Below are 26,484 nucleotides of genomic sequence, written 5' to 3'. Positions count from 1 at the left end.
TACAACCATACATAGAACAGATCAACATAGATAAATGTGTAGGTGCATTCACTTTTATTACTGATCTCTTGTCTCATAAATGTGTATAAATACCCCCCACATGTATGTGTGTGTGAATGTATATATTGCTGTTTAGTAAATATTATTTTCCATGTCTGTTTTATTTTCTGGATCATACTGTATATTGATGAACGGCTCACCAAATTTCTATGTGGGATCTACATATAAGATTGAGCATTGTACCTGAATTGAGTTTCCAGTGGTTCTGTTACTGTAATGTGACACAGAAATTAGGCATTTTAAACAGATATTCTCTCTGATTCTCCCTTTGGAAACCTTTTGACCCCTTTGATGTGTAAATGCCGGCACATCTCTTTCTGCGCAGCTTTCTTTCATTCCTGTTATTTTATGCTGACAAGGTGCGAAGTTAATTTTCTGTAATATATATTGTGTTCTTTATTTCTTCAATTCCCACACATCATACCTTACTAAGCAACACTGTTACTTAATGACAATCCCAAACCATGATATAAATCCAGCAAAATATAATACATTATTACTAGTCTTTACTTACATTTATCTATCCCATAAAACTAAGCATGTGTTACAGACTGGTCCGGATCACTGCGGGACTCCATAGAGCTGGAGCTACAGATCCCTTCTACAAGATAGGCCTAACACCTTCTAAAAATAAATATTTTGGTATTTTCAAGGAAAAGAAGGCAATAAATATCGCAGATTGGGCGCAGCAATGAAGAGAGGACCTTTGTTCTAGCAAAATATATTTATTGTATGAAAGGAAATTAACATATCAGATGGAGAAGAGGTCAATTGTTTATGGGAGGTGGCGATGGAGGTCATCTGATTTAGCAAACACGACATAACTGGAGGAGAGCAAGTTCAAGTTCGGCGTTTATGGTGTTTTCCTAAAGTACTGCTTACTTTGGCTTTATTTATGTCTCACTCTATTCATGAGACTGAGGGAACTTTGAATCTATTTTTATTATGTTTTATATTTTGCGCTATTTATTATATATGTCACAGTGTGTGTCATAATTAGCCACTTCTAACCACTCCCTGATTTAATATCTTATCATATATTCACACAGTCACATAATATATCACCTCTATTTTGTCAGGAAACCTCTCCTAACTAAGTTTACCTGTCACAAACCGCACTCTGCGCACTCGGGACTTGGAAGCATACTGTAAGGGAATGCACAGACGTACGCTGCCACACTTCTCTACAACTGCCACCAGCTACGTATAAGGCCCGTAGCAAACATATGACTTAATTAACCAATTGCGAACACTCTGTGTTCTGGTAGCTAAACAGTTAGCACTTCACACACTGATATCTAAAGAGTTAACCTAGCCAAGCAATATCTCTCTTCTAAACAGACAGTGAATTTATTTAGAGCAATAAGGACATCACTTACTAATTTTTAAAACTAATATACAAAAAGTACAATGCTTACAGGTTATAAAAACAGTTAATAAACAATTGACATACATACACAAGAAAAACTGATTTAAAATAAAGGGATTCAATTCAGAGTACAACTTACAGACAGTGGTATGTTCTGCACCAAGGGAAATTGGCTTGAAGATGGACAGCTTATCAATGATGATTGATTTCCCAAAAGACTGACCCTTTGTCCCTTCACAACACAGAATTTCTAGCAAAATCAAATGGGACAGCATTCACAGTAGCAGTGTGGATGCTAATGTGGGGATGCTAATGTCCCCTGGGTGTTACCTAGGGTTTGTTCAAAACTATTCCTAATTTTTGACCTGTCTTAACTTTTCTCAGATATATCCCAGAGACATAACTCCCCCTCAATAAACTGTCATAATCACCCACACATTTAAATACCAAACAGATATAGGTCCAGCATATTAGTTGAGCTTATTCCTCATTTCCTCAACTTCTCTGTGTGACTGATTGCTTAATTTAACATATGAGCTGCCCTTCATCATGCTATTGAGGAATAGGTGGCTGATTATTGATTTTAAGTTGCATTTTGGAAACTGAATTATATTTGTCTTTATAAGATTCAGCAAGCCATCATCCCTGTGTAAGGCCACAAGCTGTGAATGGCTCCTTAGAGTCTCTCTAATATGTCAGGATATAGCTCACCCCAGGGGCCTATGAAGCTGCTCAGCTTTCCCTAAAAGTAGTGCTGTTATCTCTTAACATAGAGGTGGGCAGGGCCACCAGGTATACACACACCAGACCCACTGACTTCATATTTTACATCTGAGTAGCTAAATTTATCAGTGGATTCATGTGATATACCATGCTTCCCATTAAAAAGTTCTGGAACAAAGCTCATTCCCCTAAAAACTCACAGGCGGAGAAAAAATGAAGTCCTTTTCTTCCTCAAATGGCTCTCTCCCCCACTTTATTTAATTTAAATAATCTTGTGCTGCAAAATAATCTCAATCGTGTATATTGGAGAAAAAGTATGGGCCCTGATGCACCTCATCCCATTTTAGCAAGATGATCCCCCAGCTCCTGTCATTCAATGGGAACAGCTTTTGCACCTCCACAGGTGTCACAAAGCAACATTTACTCTGCACTTTTGACACTTTTGGTATTGACAAATGGTTATTTCTGGCAAAAAAAACAACATGCCATTAAAATTCAACAGTATCTATATTGGTCGGCAGCACTATCTCAGCTTGGCAGCTGTGCATGATAAGTGGCAGCCAGAACAACAGAACAGTTTAAAAACTTAACAGCAAATTAATTATAAATATTTGCAACACCTCGGTTAAGATTTGCAGGGCTTTTAAATATAAGATCAGGGATTTGTTTGTAGGTTTAACTGTGCTCTAATAATTCATGAGAACAGTGTACCATACAATATAAAACACCAAAACATTAATAGTATTAGAGTACTTACAGTATTTTTTTTAATATTTGTATTAAAAAATTCAGTGTATTTTTGAACAAACAACTGGGATACAATATGCAAATATACTTCTTACACACACTGCCTTTCAGCAATAGCTTTAGCAATTTACATTGACATTTTCATAGTTACAATATCCACATCTTTGCAATTTATGACCAAGGTACCACAGCAAATTGACTTAATGACAATGCATCCTTTTTTGTTTGGGTAATTTTGCTGAATGTAGGATTATTCTGGCTATGTCAGCTGTCACATAACTAGTAACTATGAAAAATGAAGGTCATTTTCAAATATTTCAAACCTATCACTGTGCATCCTACTTCCAAAGACAAGGGCTTAATAACCAAGAAGATTGATTGGGGGGGACTATCAAGTCTGAGTGTCTGGCAAAAATGAATTCTTCGTTGCTGATGGATATATTAGCAAAGCAAATGTTTTCAAAAACACTTTACATCCTTATTGATGGTGATCTCAGCCACAACATGTCAAACTCAGCTCTGCTCAATTCTCCATGTTAATATTGTTTATAAGAAATGGCAATGCATTTACGTGACTGTGTAAAATGGAAGGACCCTAATCTCAGACATCAACCAGTGACAAATAGTTCTACTAAAGAAAGAAGACATGGGATAACCCTAATGCTAGGTTATGTGTTAGTAACATATTCACAAATACATATTTTAAAATGCATGTTATAGTTCTAGACAGTTGTTATGTACATTAGCTGGGATCCGTAATGTATTATTATTTTTTGTGCTGTTATTATATTATTGTCATAATAATAATAATATGCATAAAGTTATGTAAATAATATCAGAATAAATGGTGATTTCTGTGGCCATTGCTTATAATCAGGCTGTTATGATGTCACCAGCTCAGTAATCATAAGGGAAGCTTGTGTATTATAAGGAATAATGCACATACTACTGTAAGTTATTATGTATAATAAAAGCCACATCTGATTTTATTGATCCTCTATATAAGCACATTATTATGCCTGCAGTTGTTGTAGTTGTATTAATTTTTTATGTCATTATTGATTTTGTGACTGCACCAAATCCTATTTTCCAAGTCCAAATTCTTAGCTAGGTTCAGATATATCCAAAGTTTTTGCTTAATGAAATCAAATTAATATCCTAATTTTTGTACATCATATTGCATAAGAAATTTTATTTCAAAGTTATGACATCTTCTACAGTACATACTATTCAGAAGTGCTAGTCACAAATATTAAAACTGTTGCCTGCCCATTTTCTCTAAATGGTGCCGTTAAAGTAAATGTTAAATGAAGAAGGTGAACCATATTGTCTTGCTTTTCTTTGATTGATACAACAGCTCTGTTTAATCAGAAAATGATTCACATGTTGCTCAATGCACTTTACCATAAATATTTATATTTTACACTTGGTGCATACAGCATAGAAAATCATGGCTGCCACCAGTCGGTAAGAGCTGACAATGTAGAACTGAAGCAATTCAGTATGAAATATCACTTCTTCACTTTCACTTATATAAATATATGCCTCTTTATTTGTAAATATGGTATTTTTATGTATTTTAGCTCCCCTTTAAACATATATGAATTTATTTTAGCTTAAACGGTGGCTAAGTGGTTGGCACTTCTGCCTCACAGTGCTGGGGTCATGAGTTCAATTCCAGAACATGGCCTTATCTGTGTGGAGTTTGTATGTTCTCCCTGTGTTTGCGTGGGTTTCCTCCGGGTGCTCCGGTTTCCTCCCACACTCCAAAAACATACTGGTAGGTTAATTGGCTGCTATAAAAATTGACCCTAGTCTGTCTGTGTGTGTGTGTGTGTGTGTATGTTAGGTAATTTAGACTGTAAGCTCCAATGGGGCAGGGACTGATGTGAATGAGTTCTCTGTACAACGCTGCGGAATCAGTGGCGCTATATAAATAAATGGTGATGATGGTGATGATAAATGGCTGATATCCTGTCCAGTTAGACAATGCCTTAAGAATTCTTACAATGTGTATGTATGTCGGGAATGGTTGGGTTTGAGGGTAGTGAACCCTGAAACCCCACTCGATTGTGCCAGTTAGGGGAAAGAAGGAGAAAAAGGAAACATTGAGATAAACTCCACTTTCATCATACAATATAGTTGGAGTATCCACTTGCGAGGGCTATTATATTATTATATTATTATTATAATATTATTATATTTTGTAATTCCCTGCTGGAGAATTAGAGAATATAGCTACAATCCATTAAGATATATTAAAAACAGAGGATGTTGAAATTAATAATTTGATAAATATGATTCTGCATTTTGCATTGCTTATTCTCTGAGTTCTTAATGAGTGCTGAGACTGGAGACTCGCTCTTCTCTAAATTAATTTACATATTTTTATTTGTGCAGGATAAATATCTAAAGTACTGGCTGGAATGTAAAAATAATGTCCCATAAATTAGCAAAATGTTTTTAGTCTGTTTACTGCATGTCCATTAATTATTTACCGTATTTTAGTTCTATGCATTTATCAAGAAAACAGATAGCATCCCTTTCTCGCAATTGTTTGATTAGTATGTGCAAATACTTATATATGGTTTTAATTCTATGCAGTTTATGCAACTGTTTTTTTTTAAAAAGAAGTATGTTAATATCTAATATAATTTGCCATGTATATTGTGCATATTAAAAATAATTACAAATGTATTTCCAATGATAACTTGTATTTTCTTTTCTCTGATCTTGCAGATAGATCGCATAATCTTCTGTGTATTTTTGGAAGTCGATTACAAAATATATAAAAAGAAATTGGAAGAGTTTTTCCCAAAAGGTAAAGTTTAATAATATTACTTTTATGTTGCAATTCAGTTTTAAATGAATTTTTGCCAGCTAATTATACGTTATTACATACATTTAGGTAGTCATGTAACACTGTGTTTGATAGGTTTGTTAAATTGTTTCATGTACATGGTCATTTGCAGACATAAAATGCTTAATAGAGGTTTGCAATCATAAACCCTCCATAATAAAAGAACATGTCACAACACAAGTTTGTTAGGTTACAAGAATTTTGGTATAGCATGTGAGAAGTTTTGTAGAAGAGTAGCGGAGGGTGTTATGTATGTTATTATCATGGGGAGGATGTTAAATGTAAGCAAAATAGCTATTGCATAAACATATTTAGCTTTAACCTTATTTTTTAGATGCTGAATGATCCAACAAAGCTTTTTTATTATTATTATTTTTTCTTTTTTTTTCTTTATTATGATTATTATTATTTGTTTTTTTTTGTATTATTATGTAAATATTGGAACTTATGATAAACGTTATAAAGGTGCTATGGGCCTGATGCTGAGTTGGATGTACAAAGGTTTTGCCGCATAAAATCTGCAAATGTGCACTACGCATGTGCCCAAAAATAGTTGCATGCCCTTGAGCCAGCTTGCGGCTGGAGAAGGAGGGAGGGGACAGTCTAACCTAGGCCAAGTACAGTAAGGGCGTAATTGCAAACAGATGCATACCTGCACGGAGACTCGGATACATCTGTCAAAGCCATATCAATTGCGGGTGCAGGGCCTGATTAAGGGCTGTGGGTGCTATAGGCCAATACACTCCTTGTACGCCTTCAACTTCCATGACAGGTTTATGGTAGAAACGAACTTGTCCTTAATTTGAGATCCGGCAGCCCACAACCAATGTTTCCATGTTTTCGAAACTCCGTTCCACTTTGGTTTTCAAATGGGTCACAGCACTCTTTTGTCACCCATTTCCTTATCATTAAAATCAGAACTTTATAGTAGAACGGAGGTGTGAGAAAGTGCTAGTGAGGGTAAAGACATGAGTGGAGGGAGGAGGCTGTTGAATATGCACCTTTCAACATCCTTGGCTATCCTACTTGCTTATCCTCAAGTGCCCACCTGAGGGTGTCTCATGGGAATTCATCAATATTAAAAACTTACTCCGTTTTTCATTCATGTTTTTTTTTTTTACTTTGGAGAACAACTATCCTCTTTTATTTTAAAGTGAATTTCAGTTTATACCTCTCCCAGTCACAATTTTGTACCCCCGAAAATGTTGTGCCCACCCCCAAAAGCCTTGCACTCTAGGCTGCAGCCCAGTCAGCCTATTGGATATTCAGGCCTTGTCAGGGCTTGTATTACAATCTATATACAAGACAGACTGAGACCTCCAGCCCAAGGCATGACCGGCTGGGTCATGCCTTGGAGTAGAGTAGAGTAGAGTTCCAGGAGCCTTTTATACTTGCTGCTTAGGGTGAGCTGCTACATGTTATATTAAATGGGGGAGTTGGGGGGTGCTTCAAAAGTGGATCAGCGCTTTAAGTCATTGTTTAATAGCAATGAGCAATTTTAGCTATTAGGGCTACATTTCCAAAAAATATATCTGTGTATTTTCATGAATAAAGTCACATTTTACACTTCATTCATTTTATGTTATAGTTGCTGTTAACATAACAGTTTTAGTAAATAAAAACAGGTATAATTATAGTTTGAATAACTGTTTAGATAGGGGTGATAGCCACATTTCAGGTGAACTTCTATATTACATCATTATTATTAACTTTCTTCTGATTCAAACAGCTGTAATACATTGACAAATCTTTTAACACCTCAATTTACATTTACACTTTCACATTGACACTATCATAAATTGCAGTGTGCTTTCTATAACATTACAAACATTTTAATTTAATTCAACTGAATGGTGCATTAAAGGAATATCAAAACACACGTCTACCTTTATGCATTCTCATATGTTAATGAATTCTAATAAGAGAGACTGCAGAAGAATCATGGTTTTCTTGGTTGTTTCTCTGATTCACATTAATAATATATATTTTTTTTCATTTCAACACCTTGATCCTAACTTATTTGCTTTAAATAAAACTGATCATCAGCATGTAGTCTGTTAGCATGTTGAGCGCATTTAACAGTATATAATCATGAAAAGTTAATTTGTTTGACATATAATTTATTTTACAATAAGTGCACCAGAACAAAGCACTAAAAAGTAAAGTAAAAATATCCCTGTGAAATGTGACTATGTTTTGTTTCGCAGGTGGTCTGTTAGGGGCCCTGTGTGGGTCTGGGGTAAGGTCTGAATATGATGGTTAGACCCCTGTGTTTTATATTTAGCTCTCTAGTATGTTGATTACTTCTTAAACATTATTTGTCGCCTTGACATAGTGGAGAAAGCTATGTTGTGCCTGAACCAATATCAGCATGCAGGGGCAAATGCAGGATTTGTAGAAAGGGGTTTCCACACCACGCCGCCAGTAGGCGTGACCAGCATACGTGGGGGCGTGGCTATAATTTTAGACAGTGCTTGGCTGCTCTCCAACTCTTCCTATCCCCATAATACACATGGGCAATGCTGGGTGGACTAGGTGAACACAGCTCTCCCTTTTCAAGCATAGCTGTGAGAAGCTGGGGCAGGGTCCAGCCACCTCAATTATACAGTGCTCCAGGCTTGGAGGGGGGTTTCCAGGCACGTGAATTCTCTGTTAACAAGTAACATTGCTGAGGTATGAAGTGAAGGCACCCAAAACATGCTACAAATTATCTTTGTAGTGGTAGTGACAGTAGTCAATAGGAAGGGGAGATTTCCCCAAAGGCCAACCACTGACTTAATGACCACTAAACTTAAAATGCAAATTGCCAATTATAAAAGGACTACAACAGTTCTCATACCTTGTGTTACATACAAGCATTTTGGCCTTTTCTTCATATTTATCACTACCTGGGTTTGAACCAGAAAATCTCTGTCCATAGGCTGTGATCTTAAAGATCACAGTCTACCAGTATAGAATACTGAAGTTTCAGCAGCGTTTATCAAACTTAATAGATGTACATTGGATGTTTTCATCAAATGTTGGATACACACTCAGTGCGCTTTGAAGATGATCAAAGTGAACATCAATCAAGTTCAAGACTTTTTGAATAGCCTCAAACCTGTCCAAACCTTGGTTAAATCTTTCAAACTTGCAAAAGTTTGAGAATTTGCAAATTTTTGCGTAGATTCAACGAACTATTCTGTGAACCGTTTTCAGAATGGTTTGAACATCTATTTTTGTGACAATGTAGTGCTCTGGTAGCTTTAGGAAAAGATGTTGTAGTTTATATACAGTCCAGTTTTGACAATGGGTGCTACCAGATAGAAATTATCTAAGCCCATTCCTAGAGGGAAAAAAATCAGTCTTTGGTCCACATTTAGAACGTATTGCAGAGGGTAAAGATGGTCAGGGGGAAGGCCAGATAGTAGGTGGTTGCAGAAACTCGGAGGAAGATAATGAGAGAATGGATCAGGAATTTGGTAACATCCTGCGTGTGAGAGAGACAAATTCTCGTAATGTTTTGAAGAAAAAGGCGACAAGAGAGTGCAAGAGATTGTATGTGTTCAGTGAAGATAAGGGTGAAGTGAAGCATGACATCAAAGCAGTAGGCTTGGCAAACAGGGAGTGTGTGATATTGTCAACTGTACGGGTGACTAGCGGAAGAGTAGTGACACCAGGAGGGGAAGATACTGAGCTAAATTTTGGACATGTTAAACATTAGGTAACATTGGGACATCCAGGTGGAGATGGCAGAAAACAATTGGACCCACAGGGTAAAAGAGAAAGAGAGAGGTCAGGACAGGAGAGTTAGATTTGTGTATAGAGGTTACTAGGTCAACGAGAAAAGACGCATTAAGAGAGAAAAGCAGATGCCCAAGAGCAGAGTCTTGAAGAACTCCAACAGATAGAAGAGGTGAGGATGTGTTTGCAGTAGATATTGAAGGAGCATTCACAAACGTAGGATGTGAATCAGGATAGAACAGCGCTGTAAAACATCAGAGAGATCAAGGTGGAGTAGAGTAGGGAAAAAAACCCTTTGATTTAACGTCAGTAGACCATTAGTCACTTTAGTGAGGGATGTCTCGGCAAAAGCCCAATTTCAGAGGGTAAAGAAGAGCGGGGAGAAAAGGAGTCAGCCTGTTGATTTTTCTTCTGATGTAAAAGGGCTGTAAGTAGACAGGATACGTTTGTAATGGAGGAGGTTGGTAAGATTTTCTCCATTGGTGCTTGGGGGTACAGGAACATTTTTTCAGGTAGCAAGTCTATTTGGAGTGCCACGGTTGGGGTTTGAGTTGTTGGAGACTGTTTTCTGTTCCTGGGCTGTCTCGTCTAGGGTTACAGTGAGTGATGTATTGTAGAATGAGACTATAGAATTTGTACAGGACAGGGTAGAAATAGGAGAGAGGAGCAGTTCAAGTGAGGTTGAGAAGATGACTGGGTCAAGACCATTTAGTAGTCATTGTATGCGCATGGATCTGGATGCTGGTGGTGGCTCAGGAGGCAAGTTAAGGTAAAAGCAAATAAGGATTTAGTGAGGAAGCAGGTAGGCAGAGTTTGAGAAGCTGGAGATGGCACAATTATGTGAAAACATGAGGTCTATGGAGTGTCTATGGTAATGTGTGGGAGATGATGTCCTCTGGGAGTGACCACAGGAGGAAGTAGGCATGACAATTTTAGAGGCGGCATTTGAAAGTTGTTGAGGAATTGGGAAGTGGGCCTGATGGGCAATAGATTATAGCAACGAGGAGGTGTAATGGAGAGAAGAGATGTATAGTACAGATTTTACCCCATAGAAGAGAGCTGCAGGTGAAACAGAGGGACAGAGCCAATATTCACTACTGGCAAGAACAGTGAAGGATTGAAAAGTCATAGGTTGTGAATGGATGCAGGTTTGTTGCAGAGAGATATAGCATCCTAGAGCACACCAGAAAAGGGGGAGTGGGAAATTAGAGACATGAGAGTAAGGTTGGAAGAGTTGGAAGTAAGTGGTTGGTGGGAAATTTTGTAGTGGAAAAAGGATTGTGAACAAAGGGAATTATGTAGGGTCTTAAGAGCCACGCTTGAAGCCTTGGAGAGTAGAAGCTAACCTGATATGGCATGGGAGATCATTCACAGCTGGAGAGCAGCCCGAACAAAGTGCGGGAGGTAGATGTGGAAAGAGGTAATCAATGAAGTAGTTAGGCAGCGGTAATTGGCAGAGCAGTGGGGGCTGCAGAGAGTGGACAGTCATGGCAAAAAGTTTTGCGAATGACACAAATATTATTTTTCACAAAGTATTCTGCCCCAGTTTTTATGATGCCAATTTGCATATACTCTAGAATGTAATGAAGAGTAATCAGATTAATTGCAATTAATTTCAAAGTCCCTTTTTGCTATGACAATGAACTTTATCCCAAAAACATTTCCACTGCATTTCAGCCCTGCCACAAAAGGACCAGCTGACATCAGGTCAGTGATTCTCTCATTAACACAGATGAGAGTGTTGACGAGGACAAGGCTGGAGATCACTCTGTCATACTGATTGAGTTAGAATAACAGACTGGAAGCTTTAAAGGGAAGGTGGTGCTTGAAATCATTGTTATTCCTGTTAACCACAGTTATCTGCAAGGAAATACGTACAATCATCATTGCTTTGCACAAAAAGGGCATTACTGACAAGGATATTGATGCTAGTAAGATTGCACCAAAATCAACCATTTATCGGATCATCTAGAACTTCAAGGAGGCTTCAGGGCGCCCAAGAACATCCAGCAAGCGCCAGGACTGTCTCCTAAAGTTGATTCAGCGGTGGGACACCATCAGTGCAGAGCTTGCTCAGGAATGGCAGAAGGCAGGTGTGTGCATCTACATGCACAGTGAGGTGAAGACTTTTGGAGGATGGCCTGGTGCCAAGAAGGCCATCAAAAAAGCCACTTATCTACAGGAAAAACATCAGGGACAGACTGATATTCTGCAAAAGGTACAGGGATTGGAATGCTGAGGACTGGGGTAAAGTCATTTTCTTTGATGAATCCCCTTTCAGATTGTTTGGGGCATCTGAAAAAATGTGAAGAAAAGGTGAGCGTTACCATCAGTCCTGTGTCATGCCAACAGTAAAGCATCCTGAGATCATTCATGTGTGAGGTTGCTTCTCAGCCAAGGTAGGGGGCTCACTCACAATTTTGCTTAAGAACACAGCCATGAATAAAGAATGGTACCAAAACATCCTCCAAGAGCAACTTCTCCCAACCATTAAAAAACAGTTTGGTGACGAACAATGTCTTTTCCAGCATGATGGAGCACCTCGCCATAAGGCAAAAATGATAACTAAGTGTCTCAGGGATCAAAACATTGTAATTTTGGGTCCATGGCCATGAAACTACCCAGACCTTAATCCCATTGAGAACTTGTGGTCAATCCTCTAGAAGCGGGTGGACAAACAAAAACCCAGAAGTTCTGACAATCTCCAAGCATTGATTAGGCAAGACTCAGTTATTATGTGGCCCAGAAGTTGACTGACAGCATGCCAGGGCGTATTGCAGAGGTCTTCAAAAAGAAGGGTCAACACTGCAAATATTGACTCTTTGGATAAACCTAATGTAAGTGACAATAAAAGCCTTTGACACTTATGAAATGCTTGTAATTTTACTTCAGTATACTATAGCAACATCTGACAAAAAGGGTCTAAAAACACTGAAGCAGCAAACTTTGTGAAAGCCAATACTTGTGTTATTCTCAAAACTTTTGGCCATGATTGTAGGTAGAGATGAGGTTGGAGATGTAGAGGGGAGGATTGGTTGAGAGCTTTGTAAGTGAGGAGTTTAAATTTACTTCTATAAACTTCAGGCAGCCAATGTAGCTGCTGGCGGAGAGGGATGGCAGAGTAAAACAATTTTAGTAATGAATCACATTGCAATGTATCATTTTATAGAATTTTGCATATTTACTGCATAGATAGATAATAGAGATCATAATATGTAATAGAAAAACATCAGTGAAAACAACTTCAGTTTAAACAATAACTCTGAGAGAATTCAGTAATGTGCAACATATCTTTCACGATAGCAACTATACCCTCTTTAAAGTTCTCATTATACATAACAATAAATGATGTATAAATCCCATTAATTCATCCTCACCTCTTAAAAATGTGCAAACATACACAAATATTATTCACATTATATCCACTTACATCACATTAGAAAATTCCCTCAGTGTTTAATTCCTGACAAAAAAAACCAAAACAAAGTGCATTTGATGCTATAACAGCTAAAGGTAATTAGCTGCCAAAATACTCTCTGTTGCACTATCCAGGTAAAAAACACATTACCAATTACTGCAGGAATACCATTTACTGTAGGAATGCAAAACAGAAATTAGATAAGTTGTAAACTGTAAAATATACTGCAAGATATTTAAGTACAAACTTGTATCTTGGAAAAAAAAATCCCACAAATGCATTTCTATTCACACATTAGGGGCCTCATTCAGAGTAAGCCACAATCTCAAATGAGTAAACCTACCGCTCTGACCATATCTTAATGTGGCTAGAGTAACAATACGACAGCCCTTATTATCAACTAGATAATAATTACTGCTGTATCTTTAATATATTCATAAAAGAATAAATAATAGTAACCCCAGCCCCCCCCCAATTAAAGTAACCAGCACCAGTGCTATACCCTGGGCTTGTTACCATTGTAGCAGAGGGACAACCATGGAGTCCAGGGGTGGATATAGACTTATTCTTATTTTTAGGGAGGGGTTGTCATCACCCTGACTGCTGGACCCCACCCCTTCTTTTGTCCTAGCAGGGCTGGCTGCCTGCAGCTGAACACTATGTACACGTGTCTGATGGCCAAGTGTCGATGGTGATTAAAACGCCATGTACATAGTGGGCCTGATTCATTAAGGTGCATAACTGGTGATACGTTGAGTATAATGCACACAGTTATTCTGCACATGGTCAGAATCGAACAATACGCCATAGAATGCAGCAATGTTCAATTTATCTTCAACCACTAATGACCCTTACTAGCAGTGGCGGATCCAGGAAGGGGGGGGGGGGGGCGATCGGGGCAATCGCCCCCCCCCCCTAGCAGACACTTGCTGCCGACGGCTGCACAGTATGTGCAGGTCCGTCCAGCCGTGACAGGCAGGGACAGTGTGCTGTCCGGCCGCTCTGATTGTGTTTAAAACACAATCAGATCAGCCACGCAGCCTAAGATGTTAGAAAGGGGGCGGGGCCTAAATCCCCCCCCCCCCCATAAATCGCCCCAGGTACAACAGTTTTCTAGATCCGCCCCTGCTTACTAGTGCCTATGACATCAGGGGCAGAACTGGGAGGGGAATGAGCGTATGCATCTAGTCAATGTACAGTAAGGGCTTGCCAAGCTCGGGTGCACACTACAGTGTCTGATTCAAGCTTAGGGCATCTCTAAGGTACGTGATTTTCAGTCATGTTGCTTGCACCAGCTACAGGTCTAGTCTTAGTGCCAGTCACTAGCGATAATGGGTGAGTATGCATGCTAGGACATGTGTTTACAATCAGGAGCAAAAGTCTGTTTTATGTACAGGAGACATTATTAAAATTCTATTGTATTTCATGAAAAAAATGCAACTTTTTTATACTTTTGAATGTTTTGTCATTAATGAGGGCCCAAGGACAATACCATGTTGCAACTCTTTTTTTGGCATTATGTGCTCTTTGGGGCCTAGTTCTATCTCCATCAGAGATATTCCTGCAGGCCATGTCACCGGCACAGCTATGTTGGTGTTAGACGTGCGCTGCATACTCTGTCTGATTTAGCAGAAGCTAGGCATTGCCCTTGATAATCAAATAGGCTATTCCGTGATATTACATTGTCAGGGATTAGGCTAAACAGAGTGTCATGATATTTGAGATCCCTACCTTACCTACACACAACGTATACAGCGCTGCTATTTGTTCTATCATATTAATGTTTAGATAGGGTCTCTACATATTAACACACTCCGCTTGCTCACATCACCCAGTGAAGCAAGCGCAATATAAGTGCCAACTTTTATACACGTTAGGCAGCGTCTTTAACGAGAATACAGTATCTATATAATTGTGAGTGCTTTAAGATCTTACATGACCTTTAATCAGGCCACTTTAATCGCTGCTTTATTACAGATCTCTGTACAGTGATCATCATGCATATTTTTGCAGAACCAATTTAAATATATAAACAGGGTCTCCTAGAATATGTACTATTTTATTTAAAGGAGTATTAAGGGGCATTACACTCTAATAGAGAGACTCATCATTTCTTAATAAAAAAAAAAAAAAGCTCTAATTCTTGTTAAGTTCCCAAAAAGAGGAACTGCCATTTCTATTACTATTTTCTTTCTTTCTTTCTTTCTTTCTGTATTTCCAAAAAAGAGGAACTGCCATTTCTATTGCTATGGTTTTTGTTTTTTTGTAGTTCCAAAAAAAAATAACTGCGGCCTTAACTGCTATGTTGGTGTTAGACGTGCATCCGGTGTCCGCCATCTGTGCAGTGGTATTCAGACCAGTTGAGGGTTTTATATTGTGGCCCCGGTACCAAATTGGGTACCGGGGCCACTCCACTACGCAGTCCAGATAGATGCGTATCAGATATTAAACTACATTCAATGTTGGGGCCAAATTCAAAATTAATTAAAATGACCTGTCATCGTCAAAAACAAGAGGTATTGACGCGTTAGAACTACACCCTGTATATGTTGCAGAGGATCAGCCATCTGTAGAGTGGAATTGAGACCAGTTAAGGTTTTTTTATTGTGGCCCCGGTACCAAATTGGGTATCGGGGCCACTACACTACGCAGTCCAGATAGCTGTGCAGTGGAATTGAGACCAGTTAAGGTTTTTTTATTGTGGCCCCGGTACCAAATTAGGTACCGGGGACACTCCACTACGCAGTCCAGAAAGCTACCTCGATCCAACATTTTGGACTAAAAACAATATTGTGAGGTGTGAGGTGTTCCAAATACACTGGAAATTAGTGGAAATGATTGTTATTGAATGTTATTGAGGTTAATAATAGCGTAGGAGTGAAAAACAAACAAAAAACTAGATTTTAGCACTTTTTATGCTTTTTTAAAAATAAATCAGAACCCAAAACCTTAAATCAGAACCAAAACCTTTCGTCAGGTGTTTTGCCAAAACAAATCAGAACCCAAAACCTCAAGCTAATCAGAACCCAAAACCCAAAACACTAAAAGTGCCCGGTGCACACCCTTATCTGTTACACAGTTGGAGATATATTTACTAAACTGCGGGTTTGAAAAAGTGGAGATGTTGCCTATAGCAACCAATCAGATTCCAGTTATCATTTATCTAGTACATTCTACAAAATGACAGCATGAATCTGATTGGTTGCTATAGGCAACATCTCCACCTTTCCAAGCCTGCAGTTTAGGAAATATACCTCATTATATGCTTTATATGCTTGATTGGGTCTATCTGAGGAATTCTGCCTCGAGACTGGAGTTAAGCAAGCCCAGTGTGGGAGAGACCAGATGATTGTTGCATTATAGTGTGAACTGTAATCAGAATTTGCGGTTGTAAAGAACAAAAGTGAACAAACAAAAGGAAAAAAAGAATATAAATTAGCAAGCAAATAGCATTCAATGCCGCCAACAGAGATGTACTAGTCAAAATGTGCTTATTAACATTGTATATGATCAATTGTTTGACTTTACCTCTTAATTTAACATCAATAAAGCTTCTTTCAGACATAAATGAAATGTTTCAAGACAAAGTGATTGTCTCATGGTCTCTAAACCTGATTGACAAGAAGAGTTTGTTAAATCTGGAGCACACAGATTGTCAAAAGCAGTTTATGTATTTTAAATTGAAAAAGATACCTGATTGATGCCTTATTGAAACACGCAGTGGATCTAATTTGAAATTGAACAGTAAATTAATTTAGTTTCTAGAATAAACATAGGTTTATCCCAGAACGTTCTTTCACAAAACAAGTAAATGGACTCGGTGGTTTTTCTACGATAATATTATATATACATCTATGATGTGAAGAAATATTGTATCATTCTTTGCTAAAAGTAAAATGTTGGCATTTAAAACTCTTAAAGATGGAGATGGCTCATTTACAGGGATGTTCCCCTCTTTGCAGGCGTGCACCCAACCTTCTGCCCCATGCCAAAGGACTGGAATTCTCTGCTAACGTCGAGATTTCGGTACCAGGTCCTCTCCTTATACTTATGTTTGAGTGTACTTGCATCGTCAATTTCTAGGCATACTTTAAATGTAATAAATAGCTTCTGACACATGTATTTAAGACAGTACTTATGTTCCCTCACTCTCAATAATACATTTAGAGATAAATTAGGTTAATAAAGTGGGGTTAGATTGATGTGACATTTGTACTGTTATTACCCCACTCCTGTTCTGGAGCGTCTACCAACCTTCATAACTAGACACAGACGTATGGTGGGTGTGCAAATTTTATGGTTTGTAAATTACTATTATTGTCCTATTTACAGTGCAGAAAATGTCTACTTACTGTGGCAATAAGACTGCGAGTGAGCGATCAGTGCATAAAGTAAAAGCCATTCACTAACCACAGAATATGCAGAGGAGCAGAACATTTCATATTAAGCAGATGTGAATATATAGGTGCACACCCTTATCCAGGGGTGGTCTGGACCGGGGGGCAGGGGGACAGCGGGCACCCGGGCCGCTCAGTCTAACGGCTGTTCGGGCCGGCCGCCTCCCCCCATTTCCCCCCGTGGATGAAAATTTAGAATTATTTTTTTTTTTAATAGTACCGGCGGCCGCATTCGATGTGGCCGCGTCAGCGCACAGGCGGCCGCATCGCATGTCACGTGATGCAGCCGCCTGTGCGCCCCAAGGGCCGAAACCTGCCAGCCCGCACCTGCCCTTATCGTCATTTTTAAGTATTGTAGATCCAGATAGAATTTGTATTATGGAAAGAAAAAAAAATCACTTAAAAGTCCTTCCTGCTGTCATACTTCACCCTTTAATTAATTTCAACTTTTCCTTTCTACCGCTTAAATATTAATTTTTCTGAGCCTTATTTACGTCTCAGTAAATTAAGAGATTGAAGGCACATTAGAACTGTCTAAATTACATGTGTCACTATCGTACATTTGAATGAGTCTGGGATGTGCAGAAGCCAGTCGACTAAAATTATATGGTAATGTTCTATCTACTGTGCCTCCAAATATATGTATAAATCAAGTTTGTGGTTGACAAGGGACTCTGTGTTCAATTGTTATCTCCAAAAATATCCACTTCCCTCTTTGAAGTTCATTTAAATGTCTTATGCTGAGTTTTTGGACTCCAGAAATAATAATAGGTAAGATATCAATATCTCAAAATATGTAAAAAATAAATATTTTTTTTCCCCAAAGAATGGTGAGTTTAAAAAAAAATATGATTAGAGACACTATTGTGACTATTACTATGTACTGTTCTGTAGAGCTTGAGATAAGATTTCTATTATACACTTATGTATCAAGTGTACCCCACATCTTAGATTGTAAGCTCAGCTGGCCTGAGCTACCTTTATCTTTTGATGTTGTACGCCTCATGTATATATCATGAACATTTCAAAGTGCAGCACTGTGTAATTTGCTGTTTGTAATTAAAAGATAATAATATAATTATGTAAAAAAAAACATTAATGGATTGCTCCTTCTTCCATACATGGAAATACATGTGTGTGCAGCATGTCACGCTCTCAATGCTATGCAGAAGCTATGAGCCAGAGTGAGAGTAACATGGGAGGCTGGGCAGGACCTTTATCAGAAGTTCAGAACACACTGAGGGCCAGATTTACTAAGCTGCGGGTTTGAAAAAGTGGGGATGTTGCCTATAGCAACCAATCAGATTCTAGCTTTCATTTATTAAGTACCTTCTACAAAATCATAGCTAGAATCTGATTGGTTGCTATTGGCAACATCCCCACTTTTGCAAACCCGCAGCTTAGTAAATCTAGCCCTGAGAGTTTATAAGCTAACCATGGTTTTTTGCCCTTTTACCCCTTCACTCCAACCCTCCAACCCTCCCTTTACTTTTTGAGATTGACAAGACTGTTGTAAATCTTTAAAGCCAGACAGGAACATTGATTGTGTGTTTAACCAATTATTTGTAGAGTGAGTGTCAGGTTGTAATATATATCTTACCATTTAGGGATCTTGCAAAAAGATAAAATTGAGCAAAATGTCCAATTACAATCATGAATTTATTGTTCCGTCATTACTAACAATGGCACAAAGATGTTCAGACACATAAGCGAATATGTCCATAATGTTCATGTCTACTTGAGCTGATCATAATAAATAGTTGTTAGATTCATTGTCAAATCCATAATACCTTGTTTATTCTTAATCTCCTTCTTTGAAACTGCCTTGAATACCGTATTCATGCAACCAACAATGACGAATCATTTCTGAAACATGTTAGCCTCACTAGAACAAGAGTAAGGGAAAGCGGAAAATTACTATCCAGAATGTGAAGGTACTTCTGGGTAAAAGCCGTCAGTAGCCCACCCACTGCATTTTTAGAACACGACACAGGCTTTTGCTGATACAAAACATCCATCTCCAGAAGATGTAATGTCCAGGCCCACTCCTTGTCATTATACACAATTGTATTTTAATGGCTCTAGACTCACCCCAATGTCACCCTTCAGGTTTTCTTGTCACTTCATATTTCTGCCTTCTTTCCTTTATTTACTGCTGCTCCCGATATACTACCTTACCAATATTGTAACTTGCTTTGTTTGCATAGCATAGAGCACGGTGGCTAAGTGGTTAACACTTCTGCTTCACAGCGCTGGGGTCATGAGTTCAATTCCCGACCATTGCCTTATCTGTGTGGAGCTTGTATGTTCTCCCTGTGTTTACGTGGCTTTCCTCCGGGTGCTCCGGTTTCCTCCCACACTCCTTGATGATGATAGCTAATGCCTTACGCATGGCCATGGGTTTTCTTGGCGACATCATCATATTATGTGACATCAGTAAATCAGGATTTGCCTTAGGGATTATATTCTCATAAGTGTAAAAATGGCCAGATTTTCATTTGAAATACTTTCTGCTAGAAATATAAAGTTTTATTTACTTATGTGAGCTTGTGCCTTCAACAGGTTTGGGGAAAGTCAGCATAGGCACAGGCCTTAGGCAGCTCAATTTCAGAGGCAGCAACCTGCCCCTTGAGTTCACATGATCAGTATTATTCTGTCCTTGTATTATTTCCATCATATTTTATATGCTTCTGTGTTTTCTCTGGTTATGTAGATGTGGTGTCTTACCAACACATATCCATAATCATCTACCTTTTTAGGTCGTGTTGTCTCATACAGCGGTACAGCTGTGGGAGATGTTGGTTCTATTCATGTCAATGTAATGGATTTGTTTGAGAGTAACCTATTAGCTTTTGAAACTTTACATATGCATCAATCATCACATTCCACCTGTACTGTGTATAACAATAAAACATATTCTGCAAGTGATTAACCAGTACGGATGGGAAGTGGTGGATTTTGGTCATGGAGCTCTGTAGTGAGAGAAGTGATGAGGCAAAACAAAAGCAATCAGGATGGGAAGCAATCTGAGCCTCATAGTAGTCAGGTTCATACAGGTGAAACCTAGGTGGTTTCCAAGTGGTTAGGGTGTGCGTACAACACTGAATGGATGACATAATGTCACCTGTGGCGCCCCCACATGGAGCGCTGGCTGCTGACACAGAGAAGGAGCCATCATCAGATTCTTACCTGTGAAGTAGCCAGCTTCTGATCCTCCATATCTGTGATTGGCTGGGGGTGTGGCACTTGGCTATGATGTCACCGCTTCTACCTTGAGGCACTCAGGATGCTACCCCACCTCTTGCTTGCTCGGGTAAAAAGCAACAGGGGTGGGTTCACTAAACCCGAGGGAGGTAGGTGCACAGTCTAAGGCTAGCACTGGTCCTGAGCTCTTAAATTAAATCTGCTCATTTACAGTAAGACAATGGCATTCATGTTTTGTTATGTAACCTGTTAGTTATGAAAACTTATATATATTTATCATACTTGCCAACTCTACCGGAATGTCTGGGAGACTCCCGAAATTCGGGTCGGTCTCACAGAGCTGGCAAATCTCCCGCATCCCGCAATTGCGGGGCCAATATGACGCGATTCATTGTGCCCCGCCCCCTCCCGTCTTCTAGACATGCCCCTCTCCCGGATACAACTTGCCAAAAGTAGGCAAGTATGATATATAGTTATTTACTGTATGTATCCAGTGGTCAAAGTGGAAATTTAGAAGTAGTCGTATGGAAACTTTAAGTGACTGGAATTTGATAATCTTACAATGAAAGCAGTAGGAGAAGTCGCAGTATGGCGTGCCTCCATATACACTTTGACCACTGTATGTGTGACATATGGTGTATATGTCTGTGGCTCCCTGATGAAACTCATTGCACTGTTATGTAATTATATGTTTTATTATAAATAACCAACACCTCCCTGCAAACATCCTCTTCTAGATATACTGTATAAAGTTCAGAGATGTATTTATTATCCAGTATCCAGTCTGCCAACCCACTCCTGTACTGAGCTGTTCTACATGTAGTAATGGAATAATGTGTTTAGTCAGCACAGAACAAACTACAAAGTAAATGACTGTGCGAATCTGAATATTCCAGCCTGGCTAGGACAAGGGCTAAGCATGTCTGACGCAATGTTGATACCTTTATATTGTATAAGATAAAGTAGCTTTAATTTAAACGATCACCCATCTTTACTGTTCTGCATTTAAACCTTACAGGACTGTGTTTTCCAGATAATGGAAAATGGGTATTTCACTAAATTTCCCTTGAAGATTTTCAAAGAGTATTTAATGTCACTTGGTTCAACAACGTTTTAGCAGTCACAGACCATTTTCCCCTTCATGTACCTCTAAGCCACACAAGCAGAGACACAATTTTCTACAAAGACGATGTCATTGCCTGAGTGGGATATGTAACTGATTACGTGTTATTTATTGTTGATTATGATTACACACATGCTCAAAATACTTTACATGTCTTTAGATTGCGTTTAGTAGGATCTGAATTTAGGATAAAGCACCCAGCTTAATAAAAAGTATTTCCAGATGCCATAAATGTTTATTGTCAGGCTTGAAACCGTTTCATATTATCCAGATACAGTACCTATAATTTACAACTGATGGGCTATATTACAATGTATACAGAGGTACAGCAGTCTTGGCTGTTCCACCAGGAGCTCACAGAAAACAATCTGCAGATCGGTCATGTGTCCCAGTTTCCAGGGCCAAACTGTGTCACTTGAAATCTCTATCTGGAAATAATTATGTTTCTATAATGTACATTTTTGATGCATGTTGATTGATAGAAATAGTAGACATTGGTTGATATAATTCTAGGCAATTTACACTAAGAAATAGAGCAAGGAATGGCTTTAAAAGACAAAAAGTAAACTCCATGTCATGGGTGTCTTAGGTTGTGTCCAAAACAATACGAAAGCACGAGTAATACCCCTAATTTACTCTGGAGAGTATACTGTTTGATTCTGTGTGTTGTAATTACTTGACATAAATGTAACAAGACGTGGATAAACATGGAGTTATCTTTACTTGTCACAACAGTTTCTTCATCTAATATTCCATAGGCCCCAAATGTAGTTGTTCCCAAGGCAGCTGCCGCTTCTAACCACTCCTCAACTTGGCCCTGTTTATAGGTTTTCTTAGGGAAATCAGTGAACCAAACTCTTATATGTAATCTTATATGTGCTCTTATTCACACCTCCTTTTAAATGGACATAGAACATCACACATCTACATCAAACCCAGAAGTGGGAAGATTTGTAAGGAAAAAGGACAGGGCGATGTAAAGGCTGTGTTCATCTTTGTGTACTTTTTAAGGGTCAAATGTACAAAATAGCACTTACTGCGTCTTCTGTCTACATTTTTCTCTAATCAGCATGTCACATATGCGACGTGTGAGGTCTGAGCTTAGTAGCATGAATATCAACTTTGCACTGCTTGGTTCAAACCTGATGATGTTGGTGTTGTGACTTACTGGTGGGGTGGGCCGTAGACAGAGGACTGCATACTTCTGGCCCCACAAGGTTGGAGATATTGTGGTACACGTAAGTGCTAGATACACTCTATTAGAGAGCAGTGTTTTACAAATCAGGGGATGATCTCTATAACTGGTAGAAGGAAAATACAGGAGTATTAGGAAAAGTTGTAGATTTCTGGAGCAAGCATCCAGCAGATGCAGTGGATAATCCACAGTCATGGTTGGGATACATACAGACCTATGCCGAGACTAAACTATTAATAAGTGAAATGGGCAGACTAGAGGGATCAGTCTTTTACCATTGTGTGTATATAAATGATTTATGTTTAGCGGGCTGTAGCAGGTGCAGCTGATTACCTGTGCTACTAACCCAAAATACTGCACTAAAAGGAAACTAAGTGCTAGATTGCATTCTCTCCAGACAATTCATCTCCAATGACCTGTAATAAATGAAGTACAAGTAGAAATGATCTATATTTACTTATAGTATGTTTCAAAAAGCTTTCATCTTTAGTAGAAAACAACAAGGTGAAATATCCCACCATGACCCTGATTTAGTGTGACTGTACGTGTGCAATAAAATGTGGCCGGATTTTCAGTTCAAAGTAACTTGCACTTTGCCAGCATGTTCAACCAGTCCATGGCTGGATGTGTCCTGCCCATGTGTATGAATGAACCAATCCACACAGTGCAGTTCTGCAAGTTTACTGAGCTACTATTCAAACCTCTGTGTTAGAGAATCTCCGCCCTGTTGCCATGGCAACCTTCTGTAGGAAGGGCAGAGAGCATAGTGCACATATTTATATAGAAACATTCCACTTAATTCGTATACATTATTCAGTTCAGTAAGGCACAGTGTTTGCTATATGTTACTATCAAATAGTGGGTTTACTTGCTCTTTTAATATGAGCTTTCTATCATTAGGAAACCACTCACTTCCCTTTATACACTATAGTACATTTTATTATTATTACCAATATTTCCCTAGTCAGGATCCAGTGGTGACCACGTTTGCTGCAGACTCTGCAATCTTTGCAGCCCAGTGGTTGTCATCCCCATAGAACCATTGGATGGATTGATGGCTGTTGTCTCCATCTCTACTCTCCGGATACCCTTACTTCCCTATACAATGACAGTATAACAGTACTGGGTCATGCAAGGCTCACTGCCATGTCCAGCTACATGGGCCATCAAAGAGTTATAATTAATATATTGTATTTAGCTTAAGTTTATGAAATCATACACCATAATCTACAATATGAATTAATTTGGTTAATTATTTTGTGATGTTAAAAGGTAATACAATCAGCTTTCCCTGTACTATTGATTCCCTCAATGCTGCGTAATATGTTGGGGTTTTATAAATAAAAGATGATAATAACACTACCGGGGTCCCACTGTGCATGTGCCGGCCCTGAATATGCCCAGATGAACACAGCAAGGACCTCCAGAGTGGATCCACACACCATCTCCCATAGCAGCCATTTGTTCTGCTAAGGCGGAGGATACGCCCATATCTTTTATCTCACTCTTATGATTGGATAAGCCCCATCTGCAATTGTGAGGTAATTTGTCTAAACTTCCATTTGTCCGATTTTGATATGACTCAATTTACACATTAGCAGCTCTCGGTTTACTTTTCTTCTTCTTTTTATTGTTTCTTGGTATAGTGCCGCAATATTACAAAGTGCTTTCCAAGGAATTTTGAATCATTCACATCAAGTTCGTTCTGCCCCCATTTGAGCTAAATGACTAAATTCTCTACCCCACAAACACATACTCTAGGGTCCATTTTGTCTGAAGCTAATGGATCACTCACATTAGTTTCTGCCCCAGTGGAGCTTATGGACTAAATTATCTACCACACAAACACACTAGTGTTATATGCCTAAGGAGCCAGTGAACCTACCAGAATGATTTTGGACGGTAAGAGCAAAATGCTGGACTAAACGCAGACAAACACGGGGAGAACATGCAAACTCCACATTGATAGTGTCCTGGTTGGAATCAAATTCATGGCCTCAGTGCTGTGAGGCAGCAATGCTGACCACTTCACCACCGTACATTAACATATATAGTACTGATAGGGCATTTCACTGTACAGCACAATATGCTGTTGTCGCATCATTCCCAGGCTTTAACAGGAAAAGTATTTTACTGATTTATATAACTGGTCCTAAATAGAATAGACTTCATCTGTACAGTACATGTACAGTATACATACAAGTGAATTGAGAGATGCTTTCGCATAACATCAAGTTACTGTTTCTATTAACAGATTCAGTAAATGATGCACCATAACAGATTTTTTTTGCATGAACATTCCAAACTATTCACAGCTAAACTATTTAGAGATTTCAAAGAACTACAATACATTCTGCTCCATTTGTAATAATAATTCCATGTTATTACTGCATCATTTTCATCTTTTGTGTATAATCAGATGAGAGGATTTTCTTAACTAGAAAATAACCCATTTATTTTTTTAAACTTCACACCTCTCCAGTAAATTAGACTGCAGTTTATTTTAAAATGCCTTGTTAAATGGCAGGAAGAAGATTTAAATGAAGGCGTCTCTCTTCAGAGCACAGGGTAAATAGGTTACATTTGTCTTCTGTCACCTAAAGAAATTCTTGCTCAGAGAAGCTGATAGTTATTAAATGTACTCAGAACACTCAACAGTCTATTGAATTACCTTTGCATTATTTGTATGCAAGGACATTGCTTTGAGTGTTATATTTAATTCAACATGTTTTCCTGTGCGGCTCGTTTTATAAGCACTTATGTCATATTATGTAATAAATGAATGTTGCATTAATTTATTCATTTGAAGCTTCACAATGTGAAAGTATATCAGGTATCAAAACCAATATTATTCCGCTTATATATTGCATACTATACACTCCAGTAAGTATTCCCATTAACAGCAATTGAAAGTTTCACCTGAAATCACAAAATAATTATGTCAGATTTCTTTTGTCTATATGTGGTAGTGGTTGAGTAGGGAAGCTAAATGTATTAGTAATGAGAAATTCAATCTCTAATAACAAAGGCAATGTCATTAATAAAAAAAAGTTTTCAACTTTGTTTTAAAAAGTTTTGGTATTATCACTTTTCTTTTTCTAGGGAGGAGGGTTTTTTTTTATACTAGAAGAATAAAGCAATTAACTGGTGGTTTATACACAGTCTTTTGTGAAAGTATTATTTGTAGTGGTAACACATCGTGTCCATCAGTTGTGACAGCACACCACAGGTAAAAATTATACTTGATTTTCCAAATAATTCCTTTGACAGTATAATCTGATTACATGCTAGTGGCCGGTTGCTATGCACATTAAAGCATAGCAACCTACCAGAGCAGATACAATTAGACCCAAATAAATATATATGTATATATATATGTATATATATATATATATATATATATATATATATATATATATATGTTGCAGTCTTCTGGAGCTGCCTTACTGTGTTGCCCCTCAGATAACTTTTCAAAATATAAAATTGCTTAGAAATATCACGGGAACACATTTCAACAGCACAAACTGTATTTATATGCTGAGGCATTATAAAATAATAGCATTACATGTTTCTATATGTTGCATCCATTGTAGTAAGAAGGATACTGAGTGGCTGGAGATAACTTTTAGAACAGTGAAGGATTGCAATTAAAAACCAAGGCAAAG

General features: G+C 38.3%; 1 protein-coding gene and 1 long non-coding RNA gene across 3 annotated transcripts in view; one reads left to right on the top strand and one right to left on the bottom strand.

The window, feature by feature from the left end:
* The window catches only part of LOC142144776 (uncharacterized), a 357,429-nt gene that overhangs the window by 83,543 nt on the left and 247,402 nt on the right, over window positions 1-26,484 (bottom strand). The gene's annotated exons all lie outside the window — the stretch shown is intronic.
* The window catches only part of MACROD2 (mono-ADP ribosylhydrolase 2), a 1,475,276-nt gene that overhangs the window by 1,355,107 nt on the left and 93,685 nt on the right, over window positions 1-26,484 (top strand). For both annotated transcript variants that reach the window (XM_075203945.1, XM_075203944.1), the window contains exon 9: window positions 5,639-5,720. In XM_075203945.1, coding sequence (XP_075060046.1) covers window positions 5,639-5,720 — 82 coding nt within the window. The remainder of the gene's footprint in view (window positions 1-5,638; window positions 5,721-26,484) is intronic.

Source organism: Mixophyes fleayi, chromosome 3, assembly GCF_038048845.1.
Source record: "Mixophyes fleayi isolate aMixFle1 chromosome 3, aMixFle1.hap1, whole genome shotgun sequence".
NCBI classification, from domain to species: domain Eukaryota; kingdom Metazoa; phylum Chordata; class Amphibia; order Anura; family Limnodynastidae; genus Mixophyes; species Mixophyes fleayi.
This window is presented reverse-complemented; position numbering and strand designations above follow the sequence as displayed.